The sequence below is a fragment of the Sceloporus undulatus genome, chromosome 10 (genome assembly GCF_019175285.1).
Source record: "Sceloporus undulatus isolate JIND9_A2432 ecotype Alabama chromosome 10, SceUnd_v1.1, whole genome shotgun sequence".
Taxonomy (NCBI): Eukaryota; Metazoa; Chordata; class Lepidosauria; order Squamata; family Phrynosomatidae; genus Sceloporus; species Sceloporus undulatus.
In genome coordinates, this window is record NC_056531.1 from 10309344 (window position 1) to 10329595 (window position 20252).

Here is a 20252-nt window from a genome sequence, read left to right on the forward strand (position 1 = left end):
ATTTTCTCATCTATTACTTCCGAATGTTCCTGTATCCTATAAGGATTCTATTTTCTCTTATCACTTATATTCCCCCTTTTTCAAATGTAATCATACTTCCTTACATCTCCAAGTAAAATTAATCCTAAAAGTGTACATTTTTTAATCAATTTACCTTATAAAGTATATTATTATTTTATTTTCTTATATCCCAACTTTCTCCCAATATAGGGACAGTACAGTATAGTGTAATACAGTATAATAACAGCTTTTTTTAAAAAAAGTTTTTTCCACACTTGGCAAGAATGCAAAGACTTTTAAATCTCCAAGTCTTTGCATTTTTCCATTTTTAGGACTTTTGTGAAAATTTTGTGATGCATTTTTGTGCAACAGTTTATAGTGTTGCTTATTTTTTTAAAAAAAAACAAAACCAGTTTTTGTGCGCAGTCTTAGTATTTTGCACAAATATGTATTTTGCACTATTTTCCCCCTAAAAATCCTGCAGAAACGGGAATGCGGAGGGGTGTATTTATTTATTTATTTATTTTGCGTTAAATAGGGGTGCAAAACTCAGAGCAGTTTGATAGTTTTCTCCTCCTATGGAGTGTCTCAATATGTCAAGAAATTCTTTTGGTCTGAGAAGAATAAATTTTGCAAATGATCTTTACATCCCCAGTGCATGGAAATCCTATGGATGCATGGAAATTCCAAAGGATTTCTATGCACTGGGGATGCCAAGAATATTCACAAAATTTATTCTCCAAAAGAGTTTCTTGATACATTGAGATGTTCCATAGGGCAGCAGGGGACGCCTATGTGCTGGTCTATGGCCATAACAAAGATTCTGTTCTTTTTTATTCTCTGCCACAAGATGAAGAATTGGACGCCATCTTAGATGATTTAGAATGGAAGTTAAGCATAGCCGTAGAAGATTGGGCTATTGGTAGTTACTACTCCGCATGGCGATAGACTTCTTCCATGTTTGGAAACAGTTGATGGGGAGAATCAATAAAAGAAGGCTGTGGCTCTCATGTCTCGCTCTAGGGTTTCCCAAGGGCCTCCTTTTGGCTGTTGTGGAAAATGGGATCCTGGACCTTATAGATCTCTGCCCTGAACCACCAGAACTCTCCTTCTGTTCTAGAGGAGAGCATCACTTGATACCCTCTCCCCTTGCACTGAAAGAATGAGCCAAGGGTTGCACATTGGCTGCCCACCTCGGAAATGCTTCCAAGCATGTGTGAATAACTACCTGGGCCTCTTTCCCACTACCTTTTAAACCAGATCGCAAATCATGTTGAACCGGTTTAAATGACCCTGGTTCGCACTTGAACCGAATCGCTGAAACAATTTGAAGAGGGGCGCATGTGCTAGACCCATTTAACACGCATCATTTTGACACTGATTTTTTCAGCATCTTTTTGGATAAATCAATTCCGCGCAAGTGTGAACCAGATGTGGATCAGAATCAATTTAAATTTGCCCTTTGGCCGGCTGGAGCGGGTTGGAAGAGACCACAAGGACCATCCAGTCCATTTTGAATTGATTTATTCATCAGTGTGAACCACGAGTGGGTTATTTTAATTTTATTTTGCAGCAAGAAAATGCAATCAGGGCAAATGTAGTTTGAACCATGCTCCGTTGCCGAACCAATCCACCAATTCGGATCGCAAAGCAATTTATTTGTAAGTGGGAATGCGGCCCTGATAAGGTTGGGTGTTGTATTACAACTCCCATCACTCTTAACCAAAATGCAGATGATCAGATTGGTAGTGGAAAACTTTTGAAGGCCGCTGGGGAGAGGAAGACTGCTCCATACTGACAGCATGCCTCTACCTGACTTTGAGGAATTTTCCACTACACTATAAGGGCTTTTTCTGCTCGGTGTAACTTTCTGTGTGCCATACCGCAAGATTAAACAGAAATATAAAGCAGCACTCTGGTTTCTTTCCTTTGATGTGCATCTCGAGAAGACGTTTCCATCTCAGTCCATGGGTTGTTGGCTCAGAGACAAGTGAGCCCCCTGAAGAAATGTTTAAAAGAACAAATTTTAAAAAGACATTTTTTCCCAGCTACTACGTGTCGGCAGAGCTCAAATGTTGAGCAGGTGCTGGTGCTCAGATGGGAGGGCGGATTCCAAACAAAACCAACAACCCGTTGGGAGGTGGCTTCCAAGCAGGAAAACATATAACCCCATGTTAAGTCAAAGTCACTGTACTGGTATCTAGCATTGTTTCAGGAATTTGGCTGGCATGCAGTAGATGATGTTTTGCAGGAATGGCCATTGTTTCTATTAGCAATGATTTTGTTAATGATCGTTGTGTGGGAACTGTTAATATGTTATACTGATCATTAATGGGTTATTGATCTTGGAAGCTAAGCAAGGCCAGCCCTGGTTAGTACTTGGATAGGAGACCACCAACGAATCCAGGTGCTGTAGGCTCTATTTCAGAGGAAGGAACTGGCAAAACCACCCCTGAGGATTCCTTGCCTAAGAAAACGCTACGAAACTCATGGGGTCACCATAAGATGACAGGCGAATTGAAGGTGCGCACACACACACACATATTTAACATTGGTTTGAGATTTTAAAAATCAGTTAAAATAAGTAACGAAAATGGCATCAAATGGCAAAAAAATCCACATGTTTTCTCTGCAAAGTAGCTGTTGATATAACTTGAAATAGCCCAACCCACTCAATTTGGGTATTTAATTATTTATATAAAATGTTTGAACTCATTCTTAATTTTTTAATGAAATTGTTTCCAAGCTCTGAACACCGCTCCACTGATTCAGAAATTGAGACTGTCACGTCTGTCACTGACTGAGTGTCTGTCCTTTTCCTTGGTCCTCTTCCATCTCCTTATTCTTGCTTTTGAACAAGTGCCTTCACCTGTCCCAGGCATGAGGGCTAGAAACTTTAAAAAGGGAGCCATGCTATATTCAGGAACCTAAGTGTTGCCTATCAGTGGGTTAGGATGAGAAAGCTAATACCGCACAGGACAGGATCAAAATTCAAAATGACCTTAATAGATTAGAAAGCTGGAGCAAAACTAACAAAATGAAATTCAACAAGGAGAAATGTAAGGTACTGCACTTAGGGCGGAAAAATGAAATGCACAGATATAGGATGTGGGACACCTGGCTGAATGAAACTACATGTGAAAGGGATCTGGGAGTCCTAGGAGACCAAAAGTTGAACATGAGTCAACAGTGCGATGCAGCAGCTAAAAAGGCCAATGCAATTTTAGGCTGCATCAATAAAAGTATAGTGTCTAGATCAAGGGAGGTAATAGTGCCACTGTATTCTGCTTTGGTCAGGCCCCACCTGGAATACTGTGTCCAGTTCTGGGCACTGCAATTCAAAAAGGACATTGAGAAACTGGAGCGTGTCCAAAGGAGGGCTACTAAAATGGTGAAGGGTCTGGAAACCATGACCTATGAGGAATGACTTAGGGGGCTGGGGATGTTTAGCCTGGAGAAGAGAAGGTTAAGAGATGATATGATAGCCCTGTTTAAATATTTGAAGGGATGTCATACTGAGGAGGGAGCCAGCCTGTTTTCTGCTGCTCCAGAGACTAGGACATGAAGCAATGGATGCAAGCTACAGGAAAAGAGATTCCATCTAAACGTTAGGAGAAACTTCCTGACAGTAAGGGCTGTTCGACAGTGGAACACACTCCTTCCTCAGAATGTAGTGGAGTCTTCTTCCTTAGAGGTCTTTAAGCAGAGGCTGGATGGCCATCTGTCAGGGATTCTTTGACTGAGAATTCTTGCATGGCAGAACGGAGTTGGACTGGATGGCCCGTGGAGTCTTTTCCAACTCTATGATTCTATGATTCTATTAGTGATCTATTCCACCATGTATGAGAGCTAGCATGATGTGGTGGTTAGAGCTTTGGATTACTATTGGATCAGGGTTCAATTCCCCGCTCAGCCATGGTTTACTTTGGGCGATTCACACACTCTCCTCCCCAGAAAACCTTGCAATAGTTCACCTAAGGGTCGCCATTATTATTATCATTACCATTTTTATTATTCTTATTGAGATTTATTTATAAAGCGCTGTAGATTTACATAGCACTGTACATACAATCAATAAAAATAAAATTAAAATAAAATAAAGATCTACTGGTGACGTACACTCTACAAAGAAAAATAGAGATTAATACATGTATTACATTGGAAGCAATAAAATAGAAGACACAGGTTAAAAACCATATGTTTTTAGCCACAAGTTGGAACTACTTGGAGACATACAAGAACAACAGTGTTACCATGTAGTTTACTTCATGGAAACCTGTCAGCTCTGTCTTGCAATAATGCTGTATTCCACAAAGTACAGTAACATCCAAAATCTACAGAACAGCAATACAGTCGCTCCTTCATTTTCATGGACCTGAAGTCCACGGTCTCGATTATTCATGGAGGCATGTGGCCATTCAATCCAATGGGGCTTGAATATATGCGTGTTTCTGTTGTTGTTATTTTGGGGGGGGGGGGAGTTCCCAGTACGGATCCCCTGCAAAAAAGGACAGGCGACTGTACTTTTATCGGGCCAACCAAAATGCGCAAAATAAACAATGCAAGCTTTCAAGGCTCCGCTGGGTTCTACATCAGGCTGTTAAAAATCATAAAGGAGTAAGAAAAATATGACGATGTTAGTCACAAACCTGCATTCTGTCAAGATGTGGTGGTGGTGATGGGCATTGTCGTTCAGTGTTAAGGTGCAATGTTCTCTGCGTAACAAAGGGGCCTATAGCTTGACAAAGGACAGAGCCAACCTGGATGTCAAAAAAAGTATCTTTTTGTGTTGCTAATGGAATTTAAGAGCCCGTACAGACAGGCCAAAATAAAGCTGCTTCGGGACACTTTGGAGGTATGCTGTTTAAATGATGCATGCGTCCCAAGAGTCCAAAGGCCACGCGAAAGCCACGCTCCAGTCCTAAGGACTAGACCAGAGCTTTGGCGCGGCTTCTGGCCTCTTGGGATGCATGCATCATTTAAAATAGCATACCTCCAAAGTGACCCAAAGCAGCTTTATTTTGGCCTGTCTGTTCAGGCCCTAAATTTTATTTCCTGGACCTTATGATTCTTTGTCTCCAAGAACCCACATGGCCAGATGGAGGAGTGGCCTGCTTGCATGGATATTCCTCCATACCATCTTGACTGAGAAATGTGACTAACATCCTCATATTTTTCTTTCTCCTGCATGATTGTTAACACTGTGACATGATGAAGAAGCCAATGGAGCTTCAGAAGCTTACAACACATATTTGGTGCTTTTTGGTCAACCCAATAAAGGTATCGCTGTTTTGTAGATGTTGAATATTATTGTATGTTGCTATTGTACTTTGCAGCACAGCTACCCCTGGATACGTTTACTGTATAAGGAGTTTCCTATTGTTTGGGATGGAAAGAATATCTCTCCAAAGGAGTATGTTCCACTCTCAAACAGCACTTACTGTCAGGACCTTCCTAATGTTGAGGTGGAATAGTGTTTGAGAACGGCACAGTTTTCAAAGACTTAGTCTCCACAGGAATAAAATTGCTAAAATTATCCATTGCTTCCCTTGAGAAGGAAATTAGTGAAGATTTACATCCCTAGCTATTATACCTGTTTGACAGGTGAAGGGGAACTCCGAAGTTCACAGGCAGAAAACAGTCTGACCTCTCTCAGTACTCTGGAGTGAGTGTTGAATCTCTTGTTTTTCCTGGAACACTTCAGCTGCCATACCGTGGTGGGTCTCAAAATGATCGGTTTCATATGTTATTTAATTTAGGATCATTAGATTCCTAATGACCATGATGGCTGCACAAGGGAAGCGTGCTTAAATGGCTGTGAGCATTATGATGCTAATGTTTCCCTACCTCTTTTTTGCAGGAACGTCAGTTCGGATGGCGCTGAAGCCCGCAGAAGACTCCGGGAATGTGAAGGCTTGGTGGATGCCCTCCTCCATGCTCTGCAGTCTGCAGTGGGCAAGAAGGACACTGATAACAAGGTGACTGATAGTCTCCCATTATTGGAAATTAACATGATGGGTATCTCAGGAAGAATGTTAGAGCACCTGAAAAGGTGCAAAAAAAGATCAACCAAATGGATCAAGAGAGTGGAACAATTTCCCTATTTAAACATTTCCAACAGGGTACAATTCAGAGACCTAGCCAGATTGGTCTGGAATATCAGCAAGCAAAGGCACCTTGTAGCATCTTTCAGACTAACTGAACAGAGGACGTTGTAGCATAAGCTTTTGTAAACTTGGGCCTGGTACAGACTGGTACTATGCGCAGGCCTGGGGCTGAAATTAGGGCTCGGGAGAGTGGAGCGTCTGCACACTCCTCAGCCCTACTGCACTGTCTGGGTGCGATCTTGGCACACGTGCGTCCAAATGGTGTGTGCTCTGATGACATGCCTCGTACGCCATGTCCAAATGGCGCAGTGCATTAGGGTGTCATCATGGCATGTGAGCACACCAATGGCACCCATTCTGCAGCACAAAAAGAAGCCCCTTTTCAGGCTGTGGCGTGTGGTTGACACGGTCTGCTTCAAGGGCAGAAAGGGACGGCGTCTCGCCACCCCTTCCTGCCCATCTGTCAAAGCCTTCGGTCTACTTCCTCAGATGCATGGATATGCCCTTCCAAGAGTATGCCTCTAAATATGAGTTGGTGAGGACCGTGAGCAGAAGGGGAGTATGTGCCCTCGTGCCCACTTGGGACCTTCCCACTTGGGTATATGTCTGACCACTATGAGTATAGTGGACTAAAAAGCCCTTTGGTCTCATCCAGCTTGGCTCTCCTTATGGAGGTTTTACCATACATGATTTTGTGTATATGTGAGTATCGGTGTTGGACATTGACTTGGAAATTTCTTCCCTCTTGAGAGATGGTTGGATTTGCAGATGTTCAGAAGACATCCAGACCTTCTAGAGAGGGTAGAAACCATGTGGTCTTCTGGATGTTGCTGGGTTGCAATTCCCCCGTGTCTCTCATCATTGGCTATTCAAGCTGTTAGAAATTTCAGTTCAGCCACATCTGAAGGCACCACACGATTCTCTGTCCTGTTCTAGAGGAAATCACCTGCATCAAACTGCATTAATTCTGCAGTGTGGCAGCAGCCCAAATGTCATCCTAGCTCTGGTCAATTCCGGATATTTTGGTTGTGTCATTATGTTTATTTTTCGTAAAATTAACTTTAAGAGCTGCGCTGTACAGGGTGATGTGGAGGGGAGTGGGTGGACAACCCATTTCCAGCAGCCCTACCATATTGGCCTTAGAGGCTACTGTTGACGTTTCTTGACTCCTGACAAGCTCCTGATGGATTATCCTGTTCCATGGTCTCAGGCAGTGGTCTTTCTGCCACCTGGGACTCATTAGCTGGAGATTGAACCCAGGGGGCCTCATACATACAAAGTATGTTTTCTTTCACTGAGCTGCTGCGAAAGAAAAGAACAGTAAGCCCAAAATAAAATGTTTTCCAAAAGCTACTTTAAAAATGCCAGCTGCTTTCTTTGATGGGTTTTTACTCATTAACAGGAAGGACCGTGGCTCAGCAGTATATATGGCACATGCCTTGCATACGGAAGGTCCCAAGTTCATGTCTTAGCATCTCCAGTTCAAAAGACCAGGCAGCAGGTGACGGGAAAGACACTTCTCTGGAAGACCCAGAGAAATGGTGTCAGTCAGGATAGACAGTTCTGAGCTCGTGTGAAGCGGCTTCCAGTGTCCCTAAAAAAAAAAAAAACTTGCAGAGGGAACCAGATTAATCCCAAGTGGGATCATATGCTGCATATGTTGTAGCTCAGTGATGATTATCACCCAGTGCTCTACTCTACATGCCTTGCCTTTTAATGGTGCAAATCTGTCACCAGTTATATTAACGTACCGTATATACTTGACTATAAGTCAACCTCATATATAAATCAAGGACAGATTTTGGGAGCAAAATTATAGATTTTGATATGACCCGTGGATAAGTCGAAGGTAACACCTAGAGGAATATAATGAAAGATCGAAAGCAAAGGGAAGCAATATCAAGGAACTTACAAAATTCCAGCAGACATAACTGTTTGTGCTCACACTAAAGGTTGGATGGATGACAGAATAAAAGGGAATCAGTGCTTCCAGGACGGATTATGCTCTTGCCTTTCACCATGGGATTGTTCCCTTTTTAAATAAGCGTTAAAGTACAGGACTTACATTTACCCATGGAGAAGTCGATCCAGGTTTTTGGGCTTAATTTTTTGACTAAAATTTCTAGACTTATACATGAGTATGTACAGTAATTGTTTTCTCATTTTTCTTTTCCTCTTTCTTTACTCTAACCACCATGCCATAGTCTGTAGAGAACTGTGTGTGCATCATGAGGAACCTCTCATACCATGTCCACAAGGAGGTACCAGGAGCAGACAAGTACCAGGAGCTAGAAGCCAGCCACCCTGGAAGCCTGGGGGGGACTCACAAGAAGAAGAAAGATGACGCGGGTTGCTTTGGTGGCAAGAAAGCCAAAGGTACGTGTCTTGTTGCAGCCTCCAAAGCAAATGAGGCAATTGATGCTTTTTTCAGACACATCAACTTTTTCAAGAATCAAGTTTGACTTAGATGTTAGTGCCAGGATCTCTCCGTTTCTGGGTATCTGCTCTGTGAGATGTTTGTTCAACTTTGGGATTCTCAGTTTATTTTGCAAGAGCAAGACCATGTAAAGTAGTCCCTGTGTACTTAATGGTCAAAATTAAGGTGTATCTATAATACACAGTTATAGAACTTTGCTACCACTTTGTCATGGCTCCATCTTCTCTCCTCCGGCAGGTCATTCCACATTTTGAGGGCAGCAGACAAAAAGGTCCTCTGGGAAACTGTTGGCAGTCTAGTCCTGGATGGCTGGAGCAAACATTTCTGAGAGGAGCTGAACGTACAGGGCAGATTGTACAGGCGAAGGCAGTCCTGTAGGTAGCCTGGACCCAAACTCTGTAGGCATTTAAAGATAATAACCAACACTTTGTACTTTGCCTAAAAACTAACTGGCAGCCAGTAGAGTGGTTTTAAGATCAGTGTAATGTGATCACTCCTGGATGTACCCATAATCAATTTAGCTGCCATACTTTAAATAATAATAATAATAAAAATTTTTATTTTTATACCGCCCTTCTATAAACCAAGGCGGTGTACAGCATTCATAAAATACATGGCATAACATATACATAATACCATATAAATAAAACACAGTCCATTAAAACATTCCAGCCAGCTGCCATTGCTGACGTGGGGGGGGGGGGGGAGAGGTTAGTCGGGGCTTGCATCAGGGAATGCTTGCTTAAATAAAAAGGTCTTTATTCTATAAACTGGGCCAGGGAGGTGGCCGAGCGGAGCTCAATGGGCAGAGAATTCCAGAGGGTAGGGGCCGAGATGGTAAAAGTCCTCTTAGAAGTAGAGGTTAGTCTGGCCCCTGAAACCCTCAATAGCTGCTGCCCAGATGTTCTGAGAGTGCGGGGCAGATTGTATGGGGAGAGGCGGTCCTCGAGATATCCTGGGCCCAAGCCATTTAGGGCTTTATAGGTAATGACCAACACCTTGTATTGCGCCCGGAAGCGAATAGGCAGCCAGTGCAGATCTTTAAGCACTGGTGTTATATGGCTGGCTCTGGATATGCCAGTAACCAGTCTGGCTGCCATATTCTGTACTATTTGTAGCTTCTGGGTATGGTACAAGGGTTGCCCCATGTAGAACGCGTTGCAGAAATCCAAGTGAGAGGTTACCAGAGCATGTACTACCGTTTCAAGGTCCCTCTGACCCAGGTAGGGTCGCAGCTGGCGTATCAGCTGAAGCTGTGATGTAAGGTGTGATGTAAGGTGGAGCGACGAGTCAAGGAGCACCCCCAGACTGCGTACCGAGTCCTTCACAGGAAGCGTGATCCCGTTCAGGACAGGTGGAACCACCGTCATCCCCGGGCCAGGAGAACCTATCACGAGCACCTCCGTTTTCTCTGGATTCAGACTGAGTCGGTTTTCCCTCATCCAGCCCATTACCGACTCCAGATAGGCCACGAGAGGAGAGATGCCATCCCCAATCACTGCATCAGTCGGAGACATAGAGAAGACTTTGAACCAGTTGGAGCTTCCAGACTTGATACAAAGATAGTTCAATGTAGAGCACATTGCAAAAGTGCAGCCTTGAGGTTACCAGCGTGTAAACTACCATCTTGAGGTCCTCTGATTCTAGGAAGGGGTGCAGTTGGTGTATCAGTTGAAGCTATTAGCAGGCACTCCTGACTGTCACATCTATTTGACATTTGAAGGAATGTGTCAAGGCTGTTTGTCCTCATAGCCAAATGCAGAATGATGACATATCTGCCAAGACCTCTGGAGAACCCTGGCAGATCTTGGTGGATGATGGTCGTCCTGCATCTGGCCATGGGCACACAGACATGTCAGCGCTACTGCTGGGGTCCAACAACCACTCTCAGCGACTCTAACGAGTCCTGGGGTTAAATCTGACCCTTGGAGCAGAGCTGGCAAATTTCCAGAAACAGAAGCGTGGCTCCAAAGTCCAATTTGGGACGACAGCAACTGGATGTCTTCCAGGAACTACAACAATGCAGGAACCTCCAGGGACACACAGCAAACCGATGTTATAGCTTCTTCTGATAAACCACCAGAGAAACTAAGTCTCCCAAAGTGTTCTTTATTCACAGTGCTATTATACAAATACAGATCTCTAAAACTCCAAACCATACCAATCCAACTCCTTCTACAAACCCACAAGCAATCCCTTGCAACCCCTGGGTTTATATAGGCTCCAGACCATGTGGTCTCCCAAGCCCAGTGAGTTCAGGTGTGTAACCATGTCATGTGTCTCCTGTGCAATCTAGACACATGGTTTCATCATCCATGGCTACGTGCACTTGGACACTGAAGTGTCCTTGAGCCAATGAGCTTCAGCTGTGCTGATCAGCCTTGCAACTCTGCTGAATGCTCATGGCCAAACACACATACATCAAGCATTTCCCTGTGTGCTGTGTTTTAACCCTTCAAATCCCTGACAAGACAGACATTTCTCTCATCCCCTGCTGCTTTCCAGCAGCCACAGAATGACCATGGAGTGGTGAGGTGCTATCACAGCAAAATGATGAATCCCGGTGGTGTGGAGAGAGGAGCTGTAGCATAGCTCTGCCCATGAAACTTTTATGCCATACTCAGTGTTGTTAGAGCTCAGCTGCAAGGGTTACAGTGTATATGCTAGTTCTGTAATACTTGAAGCAGTGCTCAGTCTGGCCATATCTCACTGCTTGAAGAGTTACTGATATTCATTAATGCCAATGCACAGAATAGAAGGGGGGCAGAATGCAGTCTCTCCATTGCCACACGCATAAAGGAGCGCATGCCATCCAGATCACAAGCAGACACTTGGAGGGATCAGAGGCCCCTCACCAAGGTGCCTGCAGAAAAGGGAGTTGTGAACCAAGCTGTACCTGTTTGATGTAGTTGAGGAGATGCTGTGCACTTGAGACCCTTTGATCTTTGCCTTGTTCAGATGCATAGAGCAAGCCACACAAGGGCATTTGTGAGGTATCAGAAGCCCAGGAATCAAAGGAACAGATACATCCCATGGAGAATTGGTCAATCAATGGTTATTGCACATTATAGTTAAGTGCACAGTATAGTTCAGGTTCAGAGGCAATGCAGCAGGGGTGTGGGAACTTCGTGGAATGGCTTGTCATCTGGAGAAGCAACTGCATTTGTCCTATACTGCAAGAAGTGCAGTCCATTGTATACGCCAGTTCCTTGGATTGAAAATATTTCCTTTTTCTTTTTCAATTTCTCATGTGGAAAAATAGAAGTTCCACTCAAAACATATAAAATGAAGTTTGTGCCTAGGTGGAGCTTCCAAAGGCCAACTGCCTGGACTCCTTCGCTTGTCAGCACAGGGCCTTCTTTCCACATATCTGGTGGTTACACTTGTATGGAGAAGCAGCATGATGTAGTGGTTTGAGTGTTGGGCTAGGACTCTGGAGACCAAGGTTTGCATCCCAACTCAGCCATGGAAACTCACTTGGTGACCTTGGGCAAGTCACACTCTCTCAGCCTCCAAAGGAACACAAAGGCAAACTAACCTTGCCAAGAACACGCCATGATAGGTTTGCCATACGGTCACCATAAATCAGAAGTGAATTGAGGGTACAGAACAACAACAAGAACAACAACAGCAACATAAAGGAGGTAGATTTAATTAGTTAAATATTTGATCTGCAGCTGGAAGAAAGACTCTCCAAAAAAGAGAACCCAATTAATGGATAGTGTCCCTCGTTCTTCATAGAATTGTAGAATCTTAGAGTTGGGAGGGACCACAAGGGCCATCTAGCTCAGTTCCCTGCCATGCAGGAATACACAACTAAAGTTTTTGAGCAGTTTCAGAGCTCCACAGCCTCAAGATTTTTTTTAATTAAAATGTTAAATTGGAGCTGCAGAGCTCCACAACTACACAACAAAAGTTGTGAAAAAAATAGAGAAATGCATGCCAGGGAAGAAGGGAGGGTGAAGTTAAGGGATGGGAAGGGAGCGTAGTGAGGGTGGCAACTCCCAGTTGCGCGAAAGACACAATGCGATGATGGCTGCAATAACAGCAGTAAGTTGTTATTTTATTTTTTTAGTGCTTATTGCAGTGCGAAAGGGGCTGGTGTGATAAAGCCCTAAAGCATGCCTGCAAGATGCCCATCCAACCTCTGTTTAAAGACCATCACCAGCATCCTCTGAGGTGGTCTATTCCACTATCGAACAGCTCCTTCTTTGGAGCCTTTTCAACAGAGGCTGGATGGCCATCTGTCAGGGGTGCTTTGGTTGTGTATTCCTATGTGGCAGAAGGAGGTAGGATTGGATGTCTCTTGAGGTCTCTTCAAGCACTATGATTCTATGATTCTTAGGAGTTTATCACACGGGGGACAATTGGAAGTATAAACGGTGATTAACCTTTGATAATCCTGTAGTTGTGCAAATGGTTTTCACACGATGTCGTGTTCAAAGTGATATTATCCCATGAATAACCCATTATCATGAAATTTACACCAATGGTTTTCACACAACATTGAGGTAAAGTGTGATTAAAGTGCCATTAACCCGTGAATAACCAGGCAAGAAACAACAGCAAATCATTCACTCGATTTTCCTGTGAATGACTTTTTGCTGTTCATTGCCTGGTTATTCCCTGGTTATTCACAGCTTAATAGCTCTTGTATTAATCTCATTGTAATAGCGTTTTGATGTCAGTTGTGTGATTTTCTCAGTTTAATCACTGTTTAAAGTCCCAGTTCCCCCAGTGTGATAAACTCCTTACTATAAAAAAGGTCTTCCTAATGTTCAGGTGAAATCTCTTTTCTTGTAATGTGAATCTATTGGTTTCTGTTTATGTTCTGATCTCTAGAGTAGCAGAAAACAAATTGGAACCATCTTCTAAAAGACATGTCTTCAAATATTTAAAAATAGCTATCCTGTCATTTCTCAGCCTCCTCTTCTCTGTATTAAACGTATCCAGCTCCCTAAGTTGTTCCTCGTAAGTCTGGGTTTCCAGACCTTTGTCCATTTTGGCTGCCTACATGTGTTTATTCGGAACCAACTCTTAGGAGTTTATCACATGAAGGAGATTGGGAGTTTGTCCCTTGAATATCCCAGAAATATCGTGTAGTTACATGAACCGATTTCACATGACATCACACAAAACCCGCCATTAAAGTGGTCACAAACAAGCATTAAAGCGTATCTTTTTACTTTTGGGATTTCAATGAGAATGCATTTCCGATATCACTTTATTTGTGCAATTGCATGTGATAATCATTTGTACAATTACCTGCCATTTTTGCTTTATTTACAGGATGCCTTAAATGCACTTTAATCTCTCTTTAATGCTGAAATTAGCCCCAGTGTGATAAACTCCTTAGAGTGCATTTACACTGTAGAAAACAATGCAGTTTGACACCACTCTAAGTGCTGTAGCGCCATCCTATGGAATCCTGGGGTTTTACAAGTTCTTTAGCTTTCTTGGCCAAAGCTGATGCCTCGCAAAACTATAGATCCAAGGATTCTGTTAAATGGAGCCATGGCTATTAAAGTGGTGTCAAACTGCATTATTTCTACAGTGCACATGCACCCTTACTTCTGGGTGTAAGCAAGCATAGGATTGCACACTTTCTTTATTTAAAAGACTTCTATTTTGTTCTTCCAACCCTCTAGGGCACTCAAGGCAGCAAACAACATTATAATTGATGCCACAGAGAAACATCATTGAAAGTATAACTGTTTTGTTGGGTTTTTTTACATCACATAAAATTGTATTAGAGATGTATTTAAAAACAAAGTGACACATTTGCCTGGAGTTGCCCAACTAAAAGAAACAGTAGCAAAAGCGGTGGGAAATAGCAGCGTTGCCCTGCTTTGTTTGAATTGTATACCTTTTCAGCTCGAGACATAGGCCAAGATGAGCATGGTTTCCATGCCAACTTCACTGACCCTTGAATGCATGGCTTGAGAACGTTTGGCCCTCCAGATGTTGTTGGCATCAACTTCCATCAGCCCTTCCCAACCCAACCAATGGTAGGGGATTGTGGGAGCTAAAGTTTGCAACATCTGGAGACCCTAAGCATGATTTATGGCTTCAAGTGTACAGTGTCATCTTTGTACTTCATAAAAATCCTCTGAAAGCAAGGCTGCTTTTCTCTGGCAATCTCTGCAAACATGTGCTGTCTGTATTTGCTTTATATTTGATTCCATCACATTAAAAGAGACCATTGTTGTTGTGGTTCAGTTTGTTTAAATTGTAAATGGTGATTTGTATTGTTGGTCACATTTGACCTCTCCCTCTTCAGCATGCGTGTTAAGAACACGTTGCACCATGAAGGGGGATTGACTGGATGCCATCTTCTCCTTCTCCTATTTCTTCCTCTTTTTCTTCTTCTAAGGAGACTTATTTTTCCTTTCAAGAAGATCCTTACATGTTGCTGGGTTTGATTTAGCACATTACTTTTGATAAATCTGGCTTCTAGATCAAATTACCGTATCTACTCGTGTTCAAGTCGACCCCATGTATAAGTCAAGGGAAGGTTTTGGGGTCAAAATCCTGGATTTTGATATGACCTGTGGATAAGTCAAGGGTAAAACTTAGAGGGGTATAAGGAAGGATGGAAATGGGAAAATACCACTTCCATCCCTCCTTCTCCTTCTTTGGACCTCTCCCAACCAATTCCCAGCTGCTGGAGGAGAGGTTTTAACGTTGGATTGAGAAAGGAAGAAAGTGGGTTTACATGGAGAGTTGTTTCCATAGGAAGCAACGTCTTGCAAAATGCACTGTAGACAGAAGCACGTGGTTTAAATGGAGAGTTTTTTCCAAAGGAAGCAAGATCTTGCAAAAGGGACTGGAGAGATGGTTTTAAATGGAAGGGTTTTTTTTTATAGGAAGCCAAGGCTTGCAAAACAGACCAGACAGAGAAGCAAGTGGATTTAAATGGAGAGATTTTTCCATGGGAGGCCAGGTCTTGCAAAACGGACCAGAGAAACAAGCAAGTGGATTTAAATGGAGGGGTTTGCCATAGGAAGGCAGGGCTTGCAAAACAGACCAGAGAGAGAAGCAAGTGGATTTAAATGGAGAGGTTTTTCCATAGGGAGCCAGAGCTTACAAAAAGGACCAGAGAGAGAAGCAAGTGGGTTTAAATGGAGGGGTTTTTCCATAGGAAGCCAGGGCTTGCAAAAAGAACCAGAGAGAGAAGCAAGTGGATTTAAATGGGGAGTTTTTTGATAGGAAGCAAAGGCTTACAAAACAGACTGGAGGGGGAAGGAATTGGTGTTCAATGGAGATCGGGGCATCCGAAACAATTCTGGAACCACGGCTACATGCTGCTATTTGGGTTGGTTTTGTTAAACGTTGGAGCAGCAGTTGTGTCAGCTTCTGGTGTCTTCAGCCTGGAACCTTCTCCATCTCCTCTCTGGCTATTATGTGTTGTGAGCTGCATGTGACCAGCTCCAGGCATCCCTCTGATCCATTCCTCGGCAGTCTTGCGAGGCGCCCTCATGCTGATCGGCCCATAGCTTTCTGCACCATCATTGCTTCAACAATGATTGCTTCAAAAGTGTAGCCAAGTGTGCCTCACCATCTTTCCAAAGTGTCATTGCTTTTTAGTGTCATCACATAATTCAAATGGAGGGATGTAATGGATGGTTGCTTACTCAGAAGCTGGAAATATTATTGGTGTTTGGGATTTTTTGTTTGTTCGTTTGGGGGTTTATTTTTTACTGCAGAGCTCTCAAAAAAAATTCTAAGTGCAGGAAAACATTGCCCAACAATTCGTCGCCCTACATAGAGCTAACATTGAGGCTACAGCAGTGGTTCCCAAAATTTGGTCCTCTGAGTGTTTTGGACTTCAGCTCCCAGACTTGGCCAACAGTCAGGAATTCTGGGAGCTGAAGTCCAAAACACCTGGAGGATCAAAGTTTGGGAATCACTGGGATAGAGTGAGCTTGCTGGCCCATTATACCTTATAAACCTGCCCCCAACTGAGCATAGACATCTGCAAAGGGAATAATTATTATTATTATTATTATTATTATTATAATAATATCTACTCCGCCTCTCCAACAAGATCGAGGCGGCTTACATCAATAAAATCCATACAATACAATAGAATAAAATCCCACAATCCCCCTCCCTCCTTAACCTGAAATCATCAAGAGTAAGTACAAACATAACAATAACTATAGTAAAATACAATTAAGATCATTAAAACGATTACTAAGACAAGAAATAGGACAGTCAATGGGATAGCCAATAGGATGGTCAGTAAAGGAAAGACTCTTTAAATGTTGTGGTTTGATTTCTTTTGTTGGTCGCTCCATCCGCCTCCAACTTGCTGCCCTCTAGTTATGTCAGACTACAACTCCCATCACCCAGTCAGCGTTTTCCATACTAGCTGGTGATGATAGAAGCAATAGAGGGACGAGTAAAGAAAGGCTACGCTAGCTAGTCTTTGAGGTGCAACAAGACAGTCTGATGTTTTTATCAACAACGGATTAATACAATTATCCCATGCAAACACCAACAGTCTGTAGTTCAAGCAAAAGGGAGTGAGTATCAGAGATACTAGCAGGACCGGAGCGTTTGGGGAGAGGGTCACCACACCTGCAACTCAGTTGGTACAGCCCTAGCTCTTTGCACCGAACACTTCAGCCTTTGTAGATAAGGCAGGTGAATTCACCAAGTGAATTATGGGCCCGTACAGACAGGCCAAAATAAAGCTGCTTCAGGTCACTTTGGAGCTATGCTGTTTAAATGACACACTCATCTTAAGAGGCTAGAAGCTGCGCCAAAGCTACGCTCCAGTCCTTATGACTTGAGCGTGGCTTTGGCGCAGCTTCTGGCCTCTTAGGACGCATGCATCATTTAAACAGCATACCTCCAAAGTGACCCGAAGCAGCTTTATTTTGGCCTGTCTGTATGGGCTCCATGACACATTGTGGGATGTGGTGCCCCATACACCAGGGGCTACTGATGCATGGACATTGCCCATGTGTGGAAAAGGAGTTGAAAATAACTGTTTTGCTATCCTATATCATGTTACACTGGATGAGAAGGCACAATTATAAGCATTTATTTGATGTTTTCCAACCTACAAAGCGCTTTAATTCATATGCGCACAGAAAGGGATAGAACTGAAGTGAAGAGGTCACAGGCACAAGTAATCCAGTCACCTGGAATCTTTCCACACCTGTTTGCCAAGTGTTTGTTGAACAACAAAAGAGACAATAAGGGGATATGATGTGCATTGTGTTTCTATTCAGATCTGGTCCCTGGAATGTGACAAGCTTTTAACCTAATCCATATTGAACAGGCTCACCGCATTCCTTGCGTCAAGAATGAAATACAATACAGAGTTGCCTGTGCCTAATACCAACATATTTCTGTCCCTCTGTCACACCGTGGGCCTTCTTAAGCAGCTGCTTCATCACTCTGACCCTGGAGCCTTGGCCAACTGCAACTGCCTTGTGAACGGATATTGTTCTTGCAAAGCTCTAAGGCCACATAGTTCAACACAACTGTGTGAAAGAATGAGAAAGAAGCTGTAGTAGACTGGAAAGGATCTTGACACATTGGTGCATGTGTATCAGTTCAGGCTGCAGGTGAAGACTGAGATGAATGAATGGCCTTTCATGCAGAGATGCCGACATGCACAGAATGCCAGTGAGAAAACTAGGGTAGCATGCTTTCCCCTGGCATACTGCGCCCTTATGGGCAGGGATTGCCTATAGAGCAATGTTCAGTCATATGAATCTGGAGCAGTGTAGTCCAGAAATAGACCTGCTGCTTCAGTGAGAACAGTGGCGTCACTAGCGTTGGCGTCACCTGCCATTAACCTCCTCCCATACCACACCATACAGAATCCTTAGTAATGTATCTGTACTAATGTTATTCATAAATCATAATTCCCGTATATTGCTGAATGTAATGGCAATAGTTTTTTGTGGGTTTTTTGGGCTACGTGGCCGTGTTCTATAAGACTTTATTCCTGATGTTTGGCCAGCATCTGTGGCTGGCATCTTCATATTTCTCCGAAGATGCCAGCCACAGATGCCAGCGAAACGTAAGGAACAAACTCTTCTAGAACACGGCCAGGTAGCCCAAAAAACCCACAAAAAACTATGGATGTCAACCATGAAAGCCTTCAGCTTTGTAATGGCAGTAGTTGTGACATAAACGAATAGCAACATTAAAATTACTGGTATACCCTTAAATTGCAATATCATAAGCACAGCCTAAATGTATTTACGTTTGCTTAGTTTTGTGGTGTTTTTAAAGCAAATTTTAAAGGAGAAAATTTAAAAAAAAACTGAGACCTCTCCTTTCTCCACCCAGTGAGCCTCATCCCACTCATGCCTTCTCTTCTACAGAGCTCTAGGGTTTTAATGGCATGCAAGTGACTGCCATGGTCCATTTCTGCCAAAAGGCAGACACTTGAGGACCAGTGGTGTCAGCCTGGTGCAGCCCTACTTCCCGCACCTCCTTAATGCAAACCGAGATTAAGTAACCGTGAACAAATTACTGCTAGCAAATCTCAAATTTACAGTGGTGCCTCGGGTTACGAAATTAATTCGTTCCGCGGCCGCTTTCGTAACCCGAAAAGCCTTCGTAAGCCGAATTGCCATAGGCGCTAATGGGGAAAAGCCGCGATTCCGTGTAAAATAGCGCCGAAAAGCACCAAAAGTTTTTTCGTAACCTGAAAAAACATTCGTAACCCGGAACAATAATTCCCTATGGGATTTTTTCGTATCCCGAAAATTTCGTAACCTGGGTATTTCGTATCCCGAGGTACCACTGTATTTTAATTCTGTAAAAGGAGATAGCGATACCCATGACCCATAAAAGGACAAGAATTTCTGTTGCAGAACCCCTATTGCGCTGAATGGTGATGAGCAAAGGCGTATTTTGTGGACTGCACCCTTAGTTGTTGAATACTGATGATCAAGTTTGGTTTTTCGCTCTCATTTCTTTTGGCTCACGGCCACTGCTTAAATCATTGCAAAGCCTCCCAGCATCGGAAGCCAGCCTTTTCCTCCCACTGCCACCGTCCCTGAGCTCTCTTTGATATGTTGATGCCCGGCCAAATCAAACAGTGTCAAGAACTGTAAGGTTGCCCTGCTCTCTTGGCAGGAGATGAAAGCAGGGGTGTCTCAGCCCCAGGAAATCCACAGGTGCTTCTTGCCTGTAGCTCTTTGGGTTTTAACTGTTCTGCCAAAAAGCAAAAACAAAAAACTGCTTCTAGTGTGATTGTGTTCATATGTTTCTTCTTCCTTTTGAAACCCTTTTATTTGTTCTTTTCTTTTGGCTGCTTTTCTGGTTATTAGAGGAGTGGTTCAATCAAGGTGAGTCTCTTTTGAATTATTTCCTTTTTCACATTTTCTTCCCTGCCATTGCGACACTTTCACCTTCCTCCTCTTTGGGATATACAAAAGGAAACTAGAGGGGAAGAAAAAGACAGTGAATGGCTCCCTTGTCCTGCCCATCCCTGTACTCAAACTGCGTTGGTTCTGTTATGCTCTTCTCTGTGCATTGGACTTCCATATCTTACAAGTTGCTGTGTGTGAGCCCTGGCTAATTTTGGGGTCCTTAGTTTGCTTTGAGTTTGCTTAAAGGAGAGTAAAGAGGCATCACTCTCTAACTTTGTGCATCCCCTAAGAAGTGTGGTAAGAGTCATGCTGCTGCTTCTTCTTGTGCTTCTGGAGTGGCTGGGAAGGAAGAATTCTTGCATC

The 20252-nt window shown here is 43.3% G+C and overlaps 1 protein-coding gene across 11 annotated transcripts in view; it reads left to right on the forward strand.

Moving 5' to 3' along the window:
* Window positions 1-20252, forward strand: part of ARVCF (ARVCF delta catenin family member) — a 640643-nt gene that overhangs the window by 537221 nt on the left and 83170 nt on the right. For 8 of the 11 annotated variants that reach the window (XM_042441597.1, XM_042441595.1, XM_042441594.1 and 5 more), the window contains 3 exons: window positions 5861-5978; window positions 8312-8483; window positions 19848-19865. In XM_042441597.1, the coding sequence (XP_042297531.1) occupies window positions 5861-5978; window positions 8312-8483; window positions 19848-19865 (308 nt within the window). The remainder of the gene's footprint in view (window positions 1-5860; window positions 5979-8311; window positions 8484-19847; window positions 19866-20252) is intronic. The other 3 variants (XM_042441600.1, XM_042441602.1, XM_042441601.1) reach the window with 1 other exon arrangement.